Genomic DNA, 22,773 nt, shown 5'->3' with positions numbered 1-22,773 from the left:
TCACGTTTTCAGCACCCGAAATACATTTCCTCTTGCAGAGTAGACCTCAGTTCCAACTCGAAAGTAATTGGTCGTGTCACTCTTGCATCATTTTGCTTTGCAGGTTGATAATACAAAATGCAAGCTCCATAGCTAAGAATGTTGATAATAATCATTCCCTAGCAGCCCAAGAGCCTGCATACTACATGTGAAAACTATGAAAACTAATTGGCAGAAAGAAAAACTTCTAGCTTGAGTTCTCTAGTCTTGTATACTGTGCCTTAAACGGTAGTCTTATGATTTACTCCCGGTAGACAACCAGCAGCAGATACAGTAGCTCTCAGGGTTCTATCTGGCCAGGCTGACCTTGAACCTATAATCCTCCTGACATAGCCTACCAAGTGCTAGGATTACAGATGTGCGCTGCCTCATCTGGTTTCATGTTTATTGTTGATAGAGATGGGGTTGAATTTCTCTCTGCCATTGTGGTTTCTGATTACCTATATCTCATTTCTATAATTACTTTCCTTTTTTTGGTTAGTCTTCTGTTCCCTGTACTTGGCACCTATTTTCTGGTGATGATCCATTTTGTTTCTTTGTTTGTTTCATTTTGGCCTGGTGGTCAATTTAGATAATGCTGTTAATATTTCAGTGATATTTGGATGAGTGTGTTAGTAGTTCTAGGAATTAAGCTATATGTATTCATTACAGTCTTCTTCATGTGAGTAGTAACTTATTCTTGTAAAATGGTCTTCCCATGTAGTTACGACACTTCTTTACATATTTGGCTATTGATGTTACATGTATCCTATCTGCATGTGTCATAAATGATGTTTCTATAAAATATAGAGATAAAACTAAAACTTGTCCTTATATTATGTCTGATATTCTTCAGTTCTTCCTATGAATTCAGACTATCATCTTTTTCTCACTTCAATATAGCTACATTTATCACTTCTTTTCCTACCCCTCCTCTTCCTCCTCCTTCTTATCTTTCTCCTCCACCTCCTCCTTCTCCTCCTCTTCCTCCTCCTTCTTATCCTTCTTCTTCACCTACCCCTCCTCCTCCACCACCTTCTTTTTCTCCTCCTCCTCCTCCTTCTCTTCCTTCTTTTTCTCCTCCTCCTTCTTCTCCTCCTCCTTCTTCTCCTCCTCCTTCTCCTCCTCCTCCTTCTCCTCCTCCTCCTTCTTCTCCTCCTCCTTCTCCTCCTCCTCCTTCTCCTCCTCCTCCTTCTCCTCCTCTTCCTTCTCTCTCTCCTCCTTCTCCTCCTCCTCCTTCTTCTCCTCCTTCTTCTCCTCCCCCATCTCCTCCTTCTCCTCCACCTTTTCCTCCTCCTCTTTCTTCTCCTCCTTCTCTTCCTTCTCCTCCTTCCCCTTCTACTTCTCCCCTTCCTTCTTCTTCTTCTTTCCCTCTCTGTGATATACCTTACACACACACACACACACACACACACACACACACACACAATGAAATCACACTACAGTCATTTTAAATCAGCTAAGGGTAATTTTACCACTTTATGGAATAAAGATAAAGATAAGAAACATATTTATTAAATATTTAAACACTGTATTTAAGTTTGTTGGTTTTTTTAACTGTTTCTTCCTGTGGACTTAGGTTATTGCTGTTGTGTACTGTCAGTTCCTTTCAACCTGAAGAACTATCTTTATTTTGTCCTGTCTTCCCTTCATCCCTCGCTCCGTCCTCCCCTCCCTCCCCACCTCTCTCCTTTCTTCCTTGCTCTGATGTGCCCTATAGTGGTCAGCCTCAGGAAGGTTTGCTCAGGTTAACTCCCCTGTCCCCATTCTTGCTTTTACTTTCTGTGTTGTTTTCCTCGGGTTCTTCCTGGGTTAGTATGGCTCAGTTGCCAGTCAATGCTTGGGCAAATATTTACTTAGGACTTTTTGTTAAAAAAAAAAAAAAAGAGCTGCATAGAAACCTAAACCCAAACTAATTTACATGTATGGCCTTTTGAGTTTTTGTTTGTTTGTTTTTTGTTTATTTGTTTTTAAAATTATTTTATTGTATAGTCTCTGTATTTACATTTCAAATGTTATTCCTTCCCCTCCCTGCCCCAGTTCCTATCCCCCCTCCCCATCCACTTGCTTACATTAAGATACTCCCACTTCCAACCACCCTTTGCATCTCAGCACCTTGGCGTTCCCCTACACTGGGAAAACAAGCCTTCACTGGAACAAAGGCCTCTCCTCCCATTGATACCAAACACTGCTGTCCTCTGCTACATATGCAACTGGAGCCATGGGTCTCTCCATGTGTGTTCAATGGTTGGTGTTTTAGTCCCTGGGAGTTGTGGAGGGTTTGGTTGGTTGATAATGTTGTTCTTTCCATGAGGTTGCAACCTCTTTCAGCTCCTTTAGTCCTTTCTCTAGCTCCTTCATTGGGGTCCCCGTGTTCAATCCGATGGTTAGCTGCAAGCATCCTCATCTGTATCTGTCTGACTCTTTACTTAGGGATCTTAAATGAGTAGTACATCTCTGCTGTGGCATCTGACTTTCAAGTGGCTTGAAGAATTCTTTCTAAATTCAGGCAGTTTACAAGTCCCGGCCTACATTTTCCTCTCTGCCTTTAGGATCCTCACATGGCATAGGCTTCCTCACACTCTTTCAGCACATTAGGAATATGCTGGACCTTACCAATCAACCTTTCTCCATCTGTTTCGTTGGGGATTGTGTCTGGAGCCTCACACATTGCTCTCTCTGCCATATTTTGTTTTCTGGCTGGGCTATCGTCTGGTTTTGTTGACAGTGTGGATTACAGTATAGTCTAAGATGTATCTGGTGCTTGCTTCTGTGATCTTTGGTTTCTCCGACAACTTCTGAGGTGTGGAATTTTCCATGTTTTGTCTGGTACCATCCAGTGAGGCAGCAGAGCTGTGCATTGTCAAGGGTGCGCTGCCTTACAAGTTAGAACTTCATGCTGAGAAACTGGGGAGTGTAGGAGCAACCCCTCCCAAAATGCCAAAGTTCTCCATTCTCCCTGGTTCATGCCATATTGGAATCTATTCTATTCACATGCCCTATGTTCTTCTGTTGGTTTCCAGAGTTGTTAATTGATTAACATTTCTGCTTTGTCCGTGTTTCTACAGCAAGAACTTTTCAAATTCTTTTCTCTATTGTTCTGTAAGTTGGTTTAGTTTGATATTCAACCTTCAAGTGGAACATTTAGCCAAGACCATAGCATATTTTTGTAAAGATAAAAAAATTCTAAAACTAGATTATTGGTACACTTCTGTATTGTGTGCGGTTTTGTTGTTGTTTGGTGGGTTAGTTACTGTTTTGATTTTGAGATAGGGTCTCGTGTACTGCAAAGTGACTTCTAACTCATGTATCTGAAGGTGACCTTGGATTCCTGGAGTTCCTGTTCCTACCTCCCCAGTACTGGGGTACAGATGTGCATCACTGGTTTCTTTGGTTCTGGGGATTGGACTATATGATGTGACTGATTTCCCACCTCAACTTCCCTTAATGATGGGCTGGAGCCTGTGGCTGTGGGCCGGACAAGCCCTCTCCTCCTCTAAAGTGCTTCTCGTAAAGCGTGTTTTGCCACAGAAAGAGAAATGTTAAAATGCTAGATGTAGGGAAGGGAGAAAGGTAGTCAGTGACCAACTTTACCTTCCTGCAACAGTCTCTGCTTTCCATTCTAAAGAGACCTGGCATCTAACCCCCCCTGTTGTTGTTCATTGCAAAAGCTAACAGAAATCTAAGGCAGCCTGAAATTTCATGAGAGCTGGAAATAGTTTAGATCTGGGTGGAATTAAAGGAGACAAGGAAAAGGAAGTTGTTCTAGGGCTAAAGGATTAGTGCCATGAGTCATGTTTGTCTAATATCTAGTTATCCTGCAGCCCTTCACCTTGTAGCTTTGGAAAGGTAGAGACAAGGAGAGATGGGGGTGGATATAATGATAGTGGTTGGATCTAAGTGCATTGTATGCATATATGAAATGAGCAAAGAATAATAAAAACATTTAATAAAGAGTGTTTCCCTAACATGTTAACTATCTCAAACATATTTCCTGCCAGGGAAGAGTCCATCCAGGTCTGGCTAGAGGATGTGGTTTTGGCTGATAGTTGGATGGTGAACATGGTAGTTATGAATGGAGTTACCGGATGGGAAAAGAGGAAATAAAGTTGCTGACACCAGGCTTTGGTCCCCAGCAACCGATTTCCTCTAAATGAAGAGTCATCTCAGTTCTTGTGGAATTTTCCTTCTTCCTCTTTTTACTTTTTTAAGTTCTGGCTCATTTATAGCATCTTTTGCTGTTAAATATAGTTAGGCACGGACAGGAGGACCATGGAAAGGGTGTTATTGTGAGAACTTCGTAAATGCACACACTTGCCATTATTTCTGTTACTGTCCATCATATATCGTCCTCATCCCCTGAACACATCTTTACCCGCGGACCTGCTGTGTCGTAGGCACCGAGCTGTGCACACAGAATATCTGCAAGGGAAGGTGGACATGGTGACTGACTTTATACATCTGGTTTAGCACCTTAAGGGAAGGCAGACATGTTGGAAGAGGAACTCAAAGCTTGAAGAAGTATAACATACAAACAGAATAAGACATGCTCTGAAGGTCACAGAAAGTTTCTCGGTGGTAGTGACCTTGAAGCTGAGTTCTGAAGTTTAGGTCTGTTTTAGCTGGTGCCATAAGTGCTGCCTACTGAAGCCTGAAGGATCTATCCCTGCTTCCTTTGTAAGCTTACTACCAACCATTCTTGCTTCTGGTTTTTATTTAGTGGCCACAGGACCACTCCCACTTCCTCCACATGTCTGCTGGAAACATTACAGTCTAAGTCCAGTCTTTCATGCTCTGTGGTCAGCCCCCTGCCAGAGCCCAGCTTTCGGAGACTCTCTCTTTCTCCAGTAACACTGTTTGTTTTCTGGTTGCTCTGTAGAATATAGGTTCCTACAAAGATGAACAGCTAGCTTAATTGTCACGTTACCTCTGGAACCGTGGAATGTGACTGATAGTAGCTAAATGTTCTACTTGAATCAGTGGACAGTCAAAGGAAGGAGGTTACATTTGCATCTGGGGAAGCATCCTACATTGGAGAAAGATAATCTGTATGGCTGTGAATAGAAAAGAGGAGAGAAAGGAGATGGGAATGAGGGTGTACATGAAAATCTAATCTTGAAGTCTTTTAGATCAGTGTTTGCCAAACTGTGATGAGCTGAGTCATGAAATGTTTTTGGTGGACTGCTCTTAGCATTTAGTTAAATGGGACAATACACATACTGTGCCCTGTTCCTAATGAATGTATCACATTAAGCTCACTTCCATATTTAATTTATACATGTTTGTACACATGTATATTACGCTATGATAGAGGAAAGTTTTCTTGTTTTAGCTTGAAGTAAATAAGTATGAAAGAATCATTTACTGATTGAGTTTAGAATATCTGGTTTGCTGCTATAAGGCTAAAGAACCCATGAAAAATATTTTCACAGAGGAGGTAGATTTCAAGGTGCCTTTGCATCCAAAGATATCAATCGTAGGAAGAGATCCTTTCAGTAACATAGAAGCATTAGGTGTTGTACATCACTGTGTTGTTTATAATCTCTAGGTTTCTGGGAGGCAGGAGCTCTGCCTTGTTCACTGTATCTGGCACCTAACGTTTGCTCGTACTTAGCAATGGCAGAGGGGTTGTATGAATGAGCAGATCAGTCTACAGAGGACTGTGGATGTTTTTCTGAAGCTGCAGGCTGTGAACTGAATAGCTATAGAAGTCAGCTGGCCACACACATGAGGGGCAAGAATTCTATCGCTGAACTACACCATAGCCTACTTATAGCCTTTAACATGAATAATTATGGTGAAAATACCAGTCTTAACCATTTTTGCTTTCATAGATTCCAATATAAATTCCATCCACTGTAACAACAAAAACCAAACGAAAAATTATAAAAGCAAACAAAACCATAGTAAGCATAAAAATCTACCAAAACAAAACGTTTTGTGTTAGCCAACTACTCCTGGCATGTGGCCTGCCCTGACATTTTCAGATTCTATTGGAGAAAACTAATTTTTCTTTTTCCGGAAAATATCAATTGATGGCAAATAACTTCTTGTGTTTATTTCCTCTTCTTAAGGCTGGGATTTCTCTGTTTGTTTGCTTGTTGTTTTTTAACCTGAAGGCATTGTGTAAGTTATCACACTCTGCAAGTGTTGGCCTTATTTATTATTTATTTGTTACTTTAAATTGTAATTATGTATATGTGTTTGTGTCTATGTGGGGCTGTGTGCACATTTAAGTACTGGTGTTTTAAATCTCCAGAAGACAGTGTTGGGTCCCTGAGAATTGGATTAGTCTTGTGGTTAGGAATTAGCTGAGTGACATAGGGTTGCAGTTTACATGTAGTTTATCCCTTCAAAACCACATGTTGGCTGTTAGTCACACTCTCTCAGTTTGCTTTTCTCTTGCAATGATAAAGAACATGGACAGCAGCAATAGAGGAGGAAACAGTTAATCTGACTTCCAAGTTAATGTTAACGCGCATCACCTAGGGAGGCTAGGGCAGGAATTCAAGGCAGGAACCCAGAGGGAGAAGCTGAGTCAGAGGCCTAATGATATGACATCATCAATTACGTTTTCTTTTTAAAATTTTAAATATAGAGTCTCATGTTTCCCGCTCTCATACTCTGAAGAAGCAGATAGCAGACCTTGAATTCTTGATCTTACCTGATCAATCTCCCAAGTGTTGGGATCATAGGTAGGTAGCACTCCATCTGGCCTGAGGATACTGTCAAAATGAACTTCTGTGAGCCCAAATATTAAAACTGTAGCACAGAGGTCCTTGGTAATACTCATTCATTAATCCTCACATCTTTCTATTTGTGGTAAGAGAAAGTTGAGACAAAAATCTCACGAAGCCCAGGCTGGGCTTGCCTCTACCTATGAGTGCTGGGAATGTCTGTTTTGCCCTGCTTGAAAAAATATTTCTTTTAAGTTAATTTAAATTTTAAATATTCTTTAAGTAAGGCAATGCAGAACATAAACACACAAACAAACAAAACCCACAACAACTTTATATTGGTTTATTGAAAGAAAGCCAGAATGATGGTTTGGATTAGCTTTGTTTAAAGTTGATTTCAAATGCTGTATACAGGCTGCGTGGTGCTGGTGCAGCCATTAGTCCCAGCACTTGGCAAGCAGAGGCAGGTGGAAATCTCTGAGTTCGAGGCCAGCCTGGTCTACAGAGATAAGTCCAAGACAGCTAGCGATACATAGAGAAAACCTGTCTTGGAAAACAAGCTTGCTTTGTGTATCCTGATAGAAATACATGATAAGCTGGGAAGTGGTTTGGCTGGCTAAGTTAATATGCTCAATCCCAAGTCCGGCAACATGAATTCAATCTCTAGAACCCATGGGTTAGAATAATGTAAATTATAATATAAAAAATGCATGACTAAAAGATAAACATAATTCTGTTTAAATTGGGCATGACGGTATACTGTTTTCATCTAGACCTAGGGACATAGAGACAGAAGAGCCAAGACTGCTAGTTCATGCCCAGGTATAAAATGTTCAGGTCTTATAAGCCCCTACCAATTCAGGAAGAAATATTGGTGAGCTTGGTACTGGCCGGTAGCCACAGCTGCTGTGAGTTCCTGAGCACAAAAACCATGTCTTGGTCACAAGACAGTGTTTCACAGTATGCCTTCCCAACCTTCAGCTCTCTGTTCTTTTTTTCTCTCTTCCACAATGTTCCCAGAGTCTTAGCACCAGGGGGTAATGTAGATACTAAGAATTTAAGAATCAATTGTTCTAGTACTTCGGCAAATTAAGAATATTGCCTACGACAAAAGGTAATCTGACAAAGCTTGAGAGCAACATTAATATGTAGGTATAAACAAAAATATTTAGAAGTCAATTTTATAAGTTCATTTAACAAAACAATGAGACTAGACTCCTAGGACTCATGTTGCTCCTAGGCATGGGACTGACCAGGTTGACGGTACCAGGCATAAATTTCCAGAAGACAGCACTTGGGGAACCTTTTAACAGTCATGCCATGATTACACCAATTCATACACCATACTTAGGAGGTTGTCACAGCTGTGTCAGAGCATTGCTGCATTTCTGTCCCTGTCAGCAGACTGCACAGCTTCTCTGGCACTATGAAAAGTACCCTTCAGTGAAAATTTTATCTTAATTTAATATGAATGAATTATGGAAGAAAATACAGAGAGTACCCTTTCTATTAAAATGTATGCATGGTGGTGCATACTTTTAATCCCAGCATTCAGGAAGCAGAGGCAGGTGGATCTCTTCTTTGAAAGCCAGCCTGAGCTACAGAGCAAAATCCACAATAGCCAGGATCGCATAGGGAAACCTTGTCTCAAATAAATATCAATCAATCAATCAATCAATCAATCAATTAATTAATAATTAAATTGGGAAAATATTTCACTTGTTTCCATTTAAACTGAAGGCTTAGAAGTAAAAAAAAAAAAAAATTCTATTACCAAAATTCAAATTCAGTATGAATGAACTTTTAAGATTCTTAATAAATCCCCAAAGTGAAAAAGCTATTACTTTCCTATTATGAATTTATGTAATGCTAAGCAACTGGAAAAGCAAAGAACATGCGTTATTTACCTATACCTGACATAATAATTTAAAAAACTTTATCCCATTTAGTTATGCACATATGTAAGTGAGTGTGGGTTGGTACTAGTGCGTGTAGACACCCTTGAAGGTCAGAGGAGGGCTTTGAGTGTCTTGGACCTGGAGTTACTGGTGCTTGTGAGATGCCTCATGTGGATGGTCGAAGGTACACCAGGTCTCTGCAAGAGGACCACAGTTCTGTTAAGTGCTGATCCATCTTTTTAGTCTTTCAAGAATAATCTTAATTTTCTGAAGTTCAATAAATTTCTCATCATATACTTGACAAGTAAAGTAAATCTAAACAAAGATCTTTTGACAAACTGGAAGTGAACTGGTAGCTTCAAATCATAAAGAGAGAACTCAGTTCACCTGGTCTAGTCCCGTAGACTTCCATATCCTAAGATGTCTAGTGACCATAGCTTAATTTTGAAACAGTCCAGGAGGAAATTTAATGATAATGACTGCTTGTTTTGTAGGCTTCAAGAAACTATAGGACCAGAGAAGACCTGGGAACTGTGAGAAATTCTGCAGCTGGGACCAAAATGTCTTTCATAGATCCCTATCAACACATTATAGTAAGTGGGTTCCTCCTGGGAGGGAAGCTTCCTTCAAAATAAATGTTCATGTACATCCTGTGCTAACCTCTAAACTCAGCGGAACTCTGGCTTTTCCCTCCTGGGCTCTGGGGGACATTCTTGTCTTGAAATCTAGAAAATCTTAGTTTTTTTTTTTTCTTTTTCATTTGCTCTCTTTCCTTTGGTTATGTCTTAATTTTCTTTTATAATCCTCCCCCTCTTGTTCTTTCTCCCTCTCCATCTTCCCTCTCTTTCCCTCTTCTCTCTCCATTCCTCCTCTTTCTCACTCCTCCTCTCCCTCCCACTTCTCTTTCTTTTCTTGCCCCTCCCTGTCATTTATCGTCCTCCTAGAGATATAGTGCTAAGCTAAACTTGATAAAGTTTTACATAGGCATTTCACAATAAAATGTCCACCGTAAATACTCCCAAAGGTTGGTCCATGTCTCCCATAGCGCATAAAACTCCTCATAGAAAACCTGAGTTCACACCTAATGTCATCGGTACATTTTGCTTTCGCCTCTCTACATTTCTCTAGACATCTAGATTCAGAATGATGTTTTGAAGATTCATTCAAGTTGTGAATAGAATTCCCCATGTGCATATTGACACATACTATTTCATTTGATTGGATAGGTTCCAAACTAAGCATTCTACTGATAACAATTCTTTATTGCTATAATTTAGATAATTATATATGTGTGACTTGATTTATTTCTTCATTCCTATTGGTCAAATATTCTGTGTTTGCCCCAGTACAAAACTGCCCTAAAGATTTGAAATGCATATATGTGATATTATAAAGATCCCTATTTCTTCCTCGCGACTAAAAATGATTATTTTATTCTTACTCCTGAATCTTTATATAAACTTTGGAATTAGTTTGTCAACTTGTGTGAACAAGACACACACAGACACACACATAACCTTCCCTTCACTCCTGTAAAGATTTGACAGATCAGTATCAGTTAGGACAGAGGGGATATTATGATGAATCAATTTTAATGAACAGTAATGTGTTATAGTTTCTGTAAGAATTCTTATATATATGCAAATATGTATATATAAAGTATATTTATATATACACATATGTATATATACATAAACATATTTATATATGTAAATTGATAATACAATATATAGTTCCTGATTTCTTAGGGTTATTGTAATGGTATTTGTAAATTTTACTTTTTAACTAGAGTTTTCTTGTGTTTCAAATGAGAATGGTCCTCCTATAGGCTCATATGCTTGAATACTTGGTCCCCAGTTATAAAACTATTTAAGAAGTATTTGGAAGTATGGTATTGTTAGAAAAGGTGTGTCACTGGAGGTGAGCTTGGAGGTTTCAAAAGCTCAAACCAGTCCCGGTGACTCTCTGCCTGCTGCCTATGAATCGGGATGTGAGCTCTTAGCATTACATCTGCCTGCCTGCTGCCACGGTTCCCACCATTACAATGATGGACTGATGCTCTGAAACAGTAAGGGAGCTCCCAATTAAATGGTTTCTTTTATAACAGTTGCCTTGGTCACGGTGTCTCTTCACAGCAGTAGAACAGCAACCAAGAGAGTTTTTTTCTTCATATGAAAATAGAATTGATTCTTGTTTGTCCTTTGGACAACCCAGTTTCTAAATTAACCATTTCTGCGATTTGTGAATACTGCTAGCTTTGCTTCTAGTATTTTGATTATTGAATGTTAAATATTCTGTTGATCATAAACCATTATCTGACCTCATATGTTTTAAGAGATCATATCTTAATGTAATATTTTTACTTTTTACTGTGATTTATTCTTTGATACATAAGACATGTAGATATGGCTTTATTAATTTTCAAACATTTGATAATTCTTTTGCAATTGCTATACTTCACATTTTCAAGACATACTCCATGATATTTTAAAACAAGCTTATATGCAATATCAGCTAGCCTATCATCTCTGTGGATAAGTAGCCCATATGTAAAAATAAGTTTAATATCCAAATTTTACTTTATGAAATTTTCACTTGGCACATATAACTTTGAATTATATATATTTTTGTTGAATTGGTATTACATTATTATGGTAAGTCATTTTTTCAGGATAATACTTTTTTTTCAAATTTTACTTTTACCATATAACTCTTGTTTTTTTTGTATCATAAATTGTATTTTTCTTTATATTTAAAGCATTTGTCTTTTAAAAAGCAAACAATCAAGGTTTGTTTCAACAATGCTAGTGAAATGATCTTTGTTTTCTCAAACAAAATTTTACTTTTCTTCATGATTATGGGTTTCTATGGATTAAAATAAACCTAGGACAGCAAAAATCATTCTCAACAATAAAAGAACTTCTGGGGGAATCATGATTCCCAACTTCAAGCTGTATTACAGAGTAATTGTGATAAAAACTGCATGGTATTGGTACGGAGACAGGCAGGAAGATCAATGGAATAGAATTGAAGAACCAGAAATGAACCCACACACCTATGGTCACTTAATCTAAAGGAGCTAAAACCAGTGGAAAAAATACAGCATTTTCAACAAATGGTGCTGGTTCAACTGGTGGTCAGTGTGTAGAAGAATGCAAATAGATTCATTCTTATCACCTTGTACAAAGCTAGTTAAAAAACATTTATAAAAGATTTATTTTTAATAATTTTTAATTATTTAATTTTAATTTAAACATGAGCACAGGTGCCCATAGAGGCAAGAAGAACCAGGTTTTGTTACCGGCAACTGTGAGCTATCCGTGTGGGTGCTGGGAACAAAATTCTCGTTCCTCTGCAAGAATATTACACATTCTTAGCTGAGCTATCTTTCCAGCCTGTAGACTATTTCATATCTTCTGAACCTGATAAAATTTTATTTTTCACTCTATCTCCCTTGGAGAAGTAGTTGTCCTTCAAACTTCTGCATGGGATCTGGCCTCCAGAACAGAGGAGGAGGAGGACAGGTGAGCATCTGTGGACTAAAGCTTGTGAGCAGATGCAGTTTGCAACTCAGCATTTGGACTTTTAAGTCCTTCTGTCTGCAAACCTACGGCAGTTTTTATTTGAACATGTACGGTCGCTCACTGTAAGCTTGTAGCATAGCAATCCTTGACAAAAGCACCGGGGACACAAATGCTAATCCAGCACATGGGAGCTTATACGTTCCCTCCTTCCAAATAATCTCCTCCTACTTCCATATTGTGTATTTTATTAAATTCTGATTCCATACAAGACTGACAATGTAATATTTGTCTCTCTACACTACATCGCTCTTTTATTTTATTCTTTCTTTATTTGCTTACTTGCTTGTTTGTCTATTCATGTAAGATAAGGTCTCACTACTGTAGCCGTAACAAGCCTGGGATACGCTATGTAGACTAGGCTGGCTTTGAACTCATAGATTCAAAATCTACTTGCCTCTCCCTTTGGAGTGCTGGGATCAAATGCATGTGCATAGCTCTTTTAAATGAAGAAGATCCTATGAGTTTATAGTTTTTGTCATTGTCTTGGGCTGTGTGTGGAGCATAACAAAATGTGCTTTATGGCTTTCAGAGGAAGATATTTTCCTATTGATTAATTTGGGGTTAGGGTTGCTATATATCTGAATGCTCACTGTGTGTCCCAGGCTAGCCTTCAAGCGACAACCATCTTCTTGTCTTGGCCTTCTGAGTGTTGAGATTACAGGCGAGTGACACAGTACCAGGCAGATCTTTTAAAAATATATTACTGATCTCTTTCAGTACAGAGCAACATTAGTAAAAAGAGGAAAATGGAACAAAGTCAGAGAGGCTGTAATGAGCAGTAGATGACAGACAAGACGTCCATCTGGCTGCCCTAAGGCCCAGGATGAGGCTTTAAAACTACACCTCTGCACCGGGGAAGACTGTGGCTGCTACAGTGTTTGCAGCCACCAAGTCCTCTTATTTCTGCTGGTGCTGGCTCATAAGATGGTGGTAAAGCATGGAGTAGCCTTGCTTTAAGATGCTTTCTAACATTAAAGATATCCATTCCTGTAGAATTTGTTGTAGCTTTTTTTGTTGTGTTGTTACCAATGGAAACATTAGCTATGTAAGGAGAGATCAAGAATAAACATTTCTGAGACTAATGCAGAGGGATGGCTCACACCTATAATTTCCATACTCAGGATGCTGGAGACAGGCGACTGCCAGGAGTTCAAGGCTATAGCATGAGTCTTTGTGTCACAAAACAAAACAAACTTTATGAAAATGTCCATCTTTTTTTCCCTCAGAAATGGACCATAACCCTTGTGGTTTGAAAAATATCCAGAGTCTTTCCTACTGTATATTAGCAACAGAGGGCCATTGTCCATCCACAGCCTTTCACTAGAGGGCTCAGCCGCAGGGACGTGCTAGCATGGCATGTCCTACCTACCAGTACTGGATGTCATCCAAAATGGAGGATTTCGGTGGTGCTGCGGGTGTTCTCAGTCATGTGCTCAGGAGCACTGGCTCTGCCTCATCGGGGACACAGAATATAAACAGCATCCACTTCGGCGTCTGTCTCACAGGGCACTCATAAATAATCCATCATGTGTGCCCAACATCATCTCCTGTAAAATGTAAAAAAATGAGGATATTTCTGGAACTTCAGAAAGTAAGATGCTGCTACTGGCAAATACATATGAAAGTGGCTGAATTGTGCGTACCAAAGCAAAGGAATACACACAAATATTAATAACCCGTTTTATTATAGCACATAGCTAGATTTCGAACACTAATACAATGCAGTAAAGTGAGTAAGAGGAGGTCTAGTGCATCAGGCTTCTTCAGCAAACAGAGCCCATGGCAGATATTAATTACTTAATTATACTACTGAGGATAAGCCCACACACAAGATTGCTAAACCCAAGAAGCCACATCACCTGATTTCTCAAGACACAGACACAGATGTGTAGGCATAATTTAGTGCTACTATAAAAAAAAGACCTGTCTTAATTTCTGAGTCAGGGTTCCTATTCCTGCACAAACGTCATGACCAAGAAGCAAGTTGGGGAGGAAAGGGTTTATTCAGCTTACACTTCCACATTGCTGTTCATCACCAGAGGAAGTCAGGACTGGAACCCAAGCAGGTCAGGAAGCAGGAGCTGATGCAGAGGCCATGGAGGGATGTCACTTACTGGCTTGCATTTCCTGGCTTGCTCAGCCTGCTTTCTTATAGAACCCAGGTCTACCAGCCCAGGGATGGCTCCACCCACAATGGGCTGGGCCAGGGATGGCTCCACCCACAATGGGCTGGTCCCTCCCCCCTTGATCACTAGTTGAGAAAATGCCTTACAGCTGGATCTCATGGAGGCATTTCCTCAACCGAGGCTCCTTTCCCTGTGATTAACTTTAGCTTGTGTCAACTTGACACAAAACCAGCCAGTACAATTTCATTTCCCATTGCTGTGATAAACTATTCTAACAAAAGGAAATCAAAGGAGAAAGTGTTTTGTGGTTCATAATTCTGGATTAGCAGTCCACGATAGTCATGGAATAAAGATAGAGTAGTCTGAAACAGTCGGCCATATCCACCATCAAGAGCAGAGAAAATGAATGCATGCATGTTTGTGTTCATTGACTTTTCCCATTTATATCACCAAGATAATTCCCATAAGGCACATCCATATGTCAACTAATCCAGACAGCCCCTCACTGAGACTGTTCTCTCAAGTGATTCTAGTGTGTCAGGTTGACAATTAAGATTAACAATAACAAGGATTGAGACTGAGGGGAGCTGTTAGGGTTAATCCCAGCCCAAGAACTCATCTTAGACGAGATGAGACTTCTCAGCTCAAATAGCAAAGCAAGATAAAGAAGGCAACCTCTATCTTCTGTTATATTCAAGTTCAATAAACAGATTGGGTGATGGATATCCTATTACAATGAAGTAGATAGTCTATGTGATGGTTTGTATATGTGTGACCCAGAGAGTGTCACTGTAAGAAGGTGTGGCCTTGTTGGAGTAGGTATGTCACTTTGTGTGTGCTCTTTTAGACCCTCATCCTAGCTGCCTGGAAGCTAATATTCTACAAGTAGTCTTCAGATAATGATGTAGAACTCTCAGCTTCTCCTGCACCATGCCTGCCTGGATGCTACCATGTTCCTTCCTTGATAATAATAGACTGAATCTCTGAAACTATAAGCCAGCCCCAATTCAATGTTGTCCTTTATAAGACTTGCCTTGGTCACGGTGTCTGTTCATATCAGGAAAACCCTCACTAAGACAGTCAATTTTAGGACATTCACTAATTCAAATTAAGAACCATTAAATTGATTGTCAAATAAGCCACAGTAGCTGGTGATTTTTCCCTTGTGCCCATGTCTGGCCACAAGCTCTCTGTTAGTGGTAAACATATAGAAATTACAATTAATATTCATATTTTTGCTGTTGAACCATGTGCATTTCTGAAATCATACATTACCAAGATTTTTAAAAAGATACTTGTTTTATTTTTAATGATGTGTCTGTGTGGGTATGTGAACATGAGCGCCAAGATGGCCAGAGGTGAATAATCACCTGGAGCTGGAGATTAGGTGGTTGTGATCCATCTGATGTCAAACTGAGAACCTAGTCATGATTCTCTGCAGGAGCAGAATGCCTTCTTAACCACTGGGCCATCCGTGCAGGCTGAGGCTATCAACTTTTACCATTCACTTCTCAAATTCATGCTTAGTTCTTTATAACATCTCATCAAGATTTGTGAGTTCCATTCCATGTGGTTGTGGCCCTATGGACTTCCACTTTTTGATATATATTTTTTAAAGGACTCAGATAGTGTGGCAAGAATATGGATAAGTCTATCTTTGGTTCATTGTCTTGGTGACTTACATCTTCATGATAGTGATTTGTGCTAGTAATTCACGCTAGTAATAGTAATGAAGAAATCTAACTGAAGAATTATTTGAGGACAGAGCATGGTTGGCTCCCATCAGATGCTGCTGTGTTAACAATTTCCTTCAAGATTGAAATGTTCTGTTCTATAGGGGTGCTCCTTAAGCAGGAGGGTAAACAAGCCAAAGTAAGTCCAGGAAGTTCCAGCTTCCTGGAAGGAGATTTAAAACCAGAGTCCAAAAGACTTTCTTCAACCTGCTGAGCTACCTGCAGGCTGTTCAGAGTGCTCCAGGTTCCCAGCTTTTAATAACTGTCATCTGTCTGGTGTGGTCTTTGGTGCTGCTGCTCTTGTAAGGAACTGGCTCTGATATTTCTGTAGCTCCAGGAAAACTCATTGGTTCACCAAGTTGGACTATAGTGGCATCTGCACTTTGATCTATCATAGACTTCCTGTCTGGGGTGAATAGATGTTTTTGCTGTTTCTCCTCAGGGAAAGTTTTGTCAAACAGCAGATGCCTAGAGAAGCTGACAGTCTGAGACACACTGAGTTCTAGTTTCATGGTTGTCTTCTGGATGTCCTGGACTACATTAAAATGTTCTGCCGGTATATGGGGATGCTTTGTCTGTTATCCCTGTGCTAGACTTCGTGAAGTTTCTTCCATTCTGTGTTTTGTTTTTTGAGACAACCTCATGGCTGGGGTCAGATTTAGTGTGTAGTTGTGTCCGATGTTGAACTGAAAATCTTTCTGTTTATGTTTCAAGCGCTGGGATTTTTTAAATCAGTTTTTTCCCAATAGTCATTGTATTTATTGTACACTTTAATCAGTTTGTCATGGTATTTCCAAACATCCACACAGCATGCATTCATCATGTCCATCTTCCCTCCTCTACCGTCCACCCCACATGCCCCTGTTTCCCCAGTTATCAACTGCTTAGTGTAACCATGAGAGGGAGTCCATGTGCTGCCGTAAGAATGAGACAGTTCTGGTCATTCCTTTACAGAGAAGGAACAAGATGGAGCAGTCACCACACTAGTTACTTATCCTACAGTGAAACTGCACATCAGGAAGTGAAACTTAAAATTAGCAGGAACCGTGAGGGTAATGTCAGGGCGGAGTTTTTTTTTTTTTTTAAACAGCTCTGAGATCAGTTGGAGTTGCTAGTTGCTGGCCAAAGATCACCATCTCTCTTCTTAGTACTAAGATTCTGTTCACCCTAACTGTAATATCATCCTTAGTGCAGCCTTCAGGTTAGGTTTTGGTTAAAGTGAATCTATGTACATATAGAATCTTTCTTCTCTTCCACCTGATTAGTTTTAGGTTAGTTTCTTTAGATCTGTTAACAGTAGACTTGTAAATGTAGGCAAGCCATCACACTGGCTTGACCTATGTTGGTTGACTTTTTCAATGTTAATCGTCTTAGTTACCAGTGTCAACACAATTGTACAGAATCAACTGAGTACATTGGCTTTCTCCCTATTGTTTGGTAAATTTTAATTCACTATGGAAAAGATTAAGGATGAGGACAGACACTCAAAGTAAGATAATTCTAGACCTGCAGGCAAGGCTTAATCTTGGTGACTAAGTCAGAAGCTGGGGCTTAGATTTTTGACATCTCAATAGAAATACAGCCAGCTCCTGCCTCATACTGTCCTGAGTCACTGCTTTCTCTTGGAGAGTGTTATTTGTGGAGTCAATGTCATTTCCTTTGGCGGCATCCCCGTGTCATAAGCAGCCGTCTGTCAACTGAGTCGGGACCCAGCCCAGACTAAGCTCCTTTGAAATGACACTAAACACTGGATTTGGGATGCCATGGCAAGACATCCCCAGACTATATGGATAATCATCTATTGACAACAAACACCTTTCTCCAAGAGTGCAAGCTCTTCCTGCTTTCTAGCTACTCCCTTCTTTACGCTTACAACTCTAAGAATGAGATACGAAGATCATGATGGCACTGTTTACGAAGTAGTGGGACATCTGAAGACTCTGAATGTTTCCAAAGTTCACTTGGGAAAAGCAAGAAAGTGGTCAGCTTGGTCTTATTTCTTATGAGGAACGTGGGATTGTGTTTATTTGTTGTAATGAAGATGAATTGAAACTGATGAAGATAGGCACGCATTCGAAAGGAGGGCTGCAAGGATCAGAGTAAGACCAGCTTCTACATCTCTATGTAGATCTACTACAGATGCAGAAACAGGAACTTTCCTAAAGTAGGAAACCATCTCTTCTCCTTCAGTGAGTGAAAGCCAACTTAGTACTATTGTGCTGCCTTTATTCTCTATTCAAGTAAGGGATGTACCCAGTGGAAGGCAGAGGGGATAGCCGCACAAGAATCTAAAAATATCTTTCATACTATTTATGAAAGTTAGCTTACTGATAAATCATTTAACCTAACAGAATGATACTTTATTGACCCCTGAATGTAAGTACTAATACATGGGGCTGGAGAGATGGTTCAGTGGGTAAGAGCACTTGCTGTTGTTCCCAAGTACCATAGTTTGGTCACCAGAGCACGCAGTGTAGCTCACAACCACCTATAACTCCAGTTACAGGGGATCCAACACCTTCTTCTGGCCTTTCTGAGCAGCCACACATGGCATAGACTGTAAAAGCCCAATATAATTTATAGTAATACATATTATTTTTATAAAATCTTAATTATAATGATGTCTCACTGTAGTCAACAGTAGGGTTCTTGGGAGGACTGAGAGGCAGCATCTAGTAGCATGCCTAGAATTTGGTGTGTACTTCAGAAGCCCTTGTAATGATAACATATTTTTCTTCTGTGCTTCATTAAGAAATACTTGATACTAATATACTTGCAGCAACTTAAAAGTTAAACTAGAGATAGATAAAAGAATTGCTCATAAGTTTCATATTACAGGGAATTTTAGACATTAAATATTCATATGCTATTACATGTTCAAAGACATAGATAAGAACAGATCTTTGGCAGGTAAGCAAGCTTACATGTAAGAATAATTTTATGTGTCTGATTGTTTCTCTTTTCTTCTTTCTTTTTTGCTTTCTTTTTTCCATTTTTTCCTTCCTTCCTCCCTTCCTCTTTTTCCTTCTCTTCCTTCTCCCTCCTTCTCCATTTCTACGTCTTTCTCTTATTTCTTCCTCCTCCTCCCCTTCTTCCTTCACCCTTCTCATCTTTCTTCCTCCCTTTTCCTTCATTTTTTTCCTTCTTCTTCCTCCTCCTTACTTCATCGCCCGCCTTTTCTTCCTCCTGTTTTTTGTAAACATAGAATCCCATGAAGGTTAGCCTAGTCTAAAGCTTACTTTGTGGCAAGGCTGGTTTTGAATCCTTATTTTCCTGTCTCTCTCTCTTGTGTGCTAAATCCTTAGCATGCACCTATAATAGTCAATTTTGAAGTCTCAAACGGTGTTTCAATAATGTGATATTTTAAAAATAATTTTTATATTTTATGCAACTTTAGGTTAATGGACAATTTTGCTGCTTATGGAATTGCTGTCCCACTAATCATTAGACTTTTCTCCATTTATTCTTTTTCTTCACTCCTCTGTCGTTCCCCCCCTCCCACCCATGGCTGGTTCCCTCTCCCCCTAGATATCGGCCTCTTCTGCTTCCATGTCGCATACAGCCCATTACTGTCAACCTTCTCCCCTTTCCTTCATATTGTTTTCTCTTGTCCTGTGATTTCTTTTGTCTAAATTTATGAGTAAAATATGCAGGGAGATAAAAGCAAGCATCTATGCATACATTTCCATGTAAACATTTAAGCCTAAAATTATGCCTATGAAAGGAAAATTATTTTTCCTGTTAAGATTGAGTCTTTTTGTTTTTTTTTTTTTGACATAATGGCTTCTAGTTCCATCCACTGCCTGTCAAGTTCGACAGCCTCTGACTCTATAGACATTAGAGAAGTTTGCTATTACTTCGTTGAATAGTTTTGCATCTATGATCAGGAGGGTCATTTGCCTATGATTTTCTTTTGTTGTAATATTGTTGTTTGGCTTTGAAATCTGAGTAGTGCTGGCTGCCAGCAAGTAATTAAGTATTAACCCGCCTGTTTCTATTATCCGTATGAGATTGTATATAACTGTAATTTTTATTTGGTAGAGTTCACAAGTGAAGGAAACTGTGTGAAATAGGTGCTTTCTCTTTGGGAAAGTTATCTGTTCTTGACTAAGTGGGTTTATTGAGGGTGTTTAGTTTTGATGGCTTTGTCTGATTAATTGCTTCCAGTTTGTTTACTTTTGTCAGCTTTAAATCAGAATATTTTTAAAATTCCTTTTATTATCATTTTGTTGTTCATGAAATTTGTTGCCTTTTGATTTCTGAAGTTAAATAATCCACATTTTTGTTTCTGAAACACCTTGGTTAAAGCTTTATTGATTTTATGCTCTTTTATTTTATTTACTTACTTTTCTGAGACAGGATTTTCACAGTGTAACCCTGGCTGTCCTAGAACTCATTATATAGTACAGGATTGCCTTGAATTCACAGAAATCTCCGTGTCTTGGCCCTTTAATAAGGAGACTAAATGGGTGCGACACCACAATGGCCTGGTGTTTTCACAGAAGGAAGGCTTGTTTTCTATTGTTGCTTTTTTCCTTCTCATATTATGTTTTCAATTTTATTTATATCTGCTTTAATTTTATCGTTTTCTGCTTATTTTGTATTTTAGCTTGTTCCTTTAGTGCTTCTTAACATAGAGGCTTAGTTTATTTATTCTGAATTGTGTCTTTCTTGTAGTCAAAGAACTGGATGCTGTAGATTTTTCTGTTAGACAAATTTTCCTCAGTTGTGTTCTAATTTTCCTTTAATTCTTGTTATTTGTGATTTTCTTTTATTACTTCTTTGACTCATCTGCCATCTATACTCCTGCGAAGTCGATTATCTCTGCGTTGGCGGGACTTTATAAATCTTCTGCCTTTAACTTTTAGTTCATTTAATCTCATGTGTTATGAAAACACTTTTATTTCTGTGTTTTAGATACATTAGGGAGTGCTTATTCCCTTTGGCTGAGAAGAGTGCGTGTCTGATGGTAGATGACGTGGACCGTAGCTATTATGATACACAGTTAGTTGGCTGGGCTCTGAGGTAACCCTTGTCTTGCTAGTTTTGTGCTTTTTTTATCTGTTACTGGTAGAGGGCTGTTCACATTTCCAACTGCGATATGAAAGCTTTGTTTCTTCTTGCTCTTATGCATTCTGTTTGGCCTCACGTATTTATGATATATCACCTGACACATGCATATTAAAGATTCTTATGTCTCCTTGAAGAATTTACTCCTTTATCCTAAGTAATCCTCTTTATTTCTTATCTTTTTTCTTGCTTTAATGATTGGTCTGTCTGAGATTAATGTAGCAAACCAGTTTTCTTTTGATTAATGTCTGCCTGGCATACCGTTCAACATTTTAAAAAATATTTTTAGTGGGCTTACTCCACACAGCTAATGCAACTTAATTTTAATACAAAGTAGACAGATGACAGCTGCATTAAGAAATGTTCACACACACACACACACACACACACACACACACACACACACGCGCGCGCGCGCGCACACACACACACACACACATGCACACACACACATGCAAAATATTAAGAGGAATCAAAGGTCCCAGAACTTCAACAGTACTAAAAAGCTTTACAATGTAGACATAAACAATGGCATTCTCAAAAGAACTTTCTAAGCACAAGAAAGAGTACTATGAATTAGCTTAGCACATAAGGTGCTCGCCGTGCAAGCATGAAGATCTGAGTTTAGATTGCAGCATCCACATTAGCTGTGCACAGCAGGAGCACACATCCATAACTGTAGTACTGGGATGTGAGTAATGGAAACTAAGAGACCCTGGGAGCTGATGGGCCAGCCTAGTTTTGCCAAAATGGAGAGCTCCGGGTTCACAGAGAGACCCTGTCTTTGTCTTCCACTGCTACATGTTTGAGTAAATACATTCAAATGCAGATGTGCACACATTCACACACACACACACACACACACACACACAGAGAGAGAGACTGAGAGAGAGAGAGAGAGAGAGAGAGAGAGAGAGAGAGAGAGAGAGAGAGAGAAATGGCCAGCAAGTCTGGAAAGCATGTTCGACATCCTTAGCTATAATGGTAGCCATCCTGGAATTGATGTAGACAAAGAGGAACCTGGACTCATTGCTGGAGGAGTGGAACTGGTATGGGTGACGTGGAAGTCAATGTGGAGATCCTTCAGAAAACTGAAACAGTGCCACCATGTTACCCAGGTCTATGCCCCAGTATATATCTGAACGACTTTACACCCTAGCACAGAGATATTGCACATGCACATTTATTGCCGTATCCTCACAATAGCTAGGAAATGGAAGCAACCGAGATCTCCGTCAAGAATGGACTAGTAAATTGCGTTACATATCCATAAAAATGTTTTATTTGGGCATAAAAAATAAAATAATGACCTTTGCTGGAAATTAGGTGAAACAAAATAGCTATGTCACATGCAATAACCCAGACCAAGAAAAGCAAGTACCACATACCTCTCATGCCTGGGGTCTAGACTTAAATTCATGAATACACACTCACATTATACATGCACTCACACAATGTACACTCACATTAACATGCACACGAACACATATGCATTCACACATGCACACTCATATGAACACAAACACATGCATGCACACATGCTTGTGTATGTGTGTACATGCATGTGTGCATGGGTATATGTGTCTTTGTGTATGTGTGTGTGAGTGTGTGTGTGTCTATAGGTCTTGAAAGTAAAAGCGAAGGTATCAGAGGGGATGAAAAGCTCA

The 22,773-nt window shown here is 39.4% G+C and overlaps 1 protein-coding gene across 1 annotated transcript in view; it reads left to right on the top strand.

The window, feature by feature from the left end:
* The window catches only part of PLA2G4A (phospholipase A2 group IVA), a 143,802-nt gene that overhangs the window by 23,380 nt on the left and 97,649 nt on the right, over positions 1–22,773 (top strand). Inside the window, exon 2 of the mRNA XM_080917585.1 lies at positions 9,088–9,186. Coding sequence (XP_080773711.1) covers positions 9,154–9,186 — 33 coding nt within the window. The 5' untranslated portion in view covers positions 9,088–9,153. The remainder of the gene's footprint in view (positions 1–9,087; positions 9,187–22,773) is intronic.

The sequence above is a fragment of the Micromys minutus genome (genome assembly GCF_963924665.1).
Source record: "Micromys minutus genome assembly, chromosome: 6".
Lineage (NCBI taxonomy): Eukaryota > Metazoa > Chordata > Mammalia > Rodentia > Muridae > Micromys > Micromys minutus.
The sequence above is the reverse complement of the archived record's forward strand: the minus strand, read 5'-3'. Positions and strand labels throughout refer to the sequence as shown.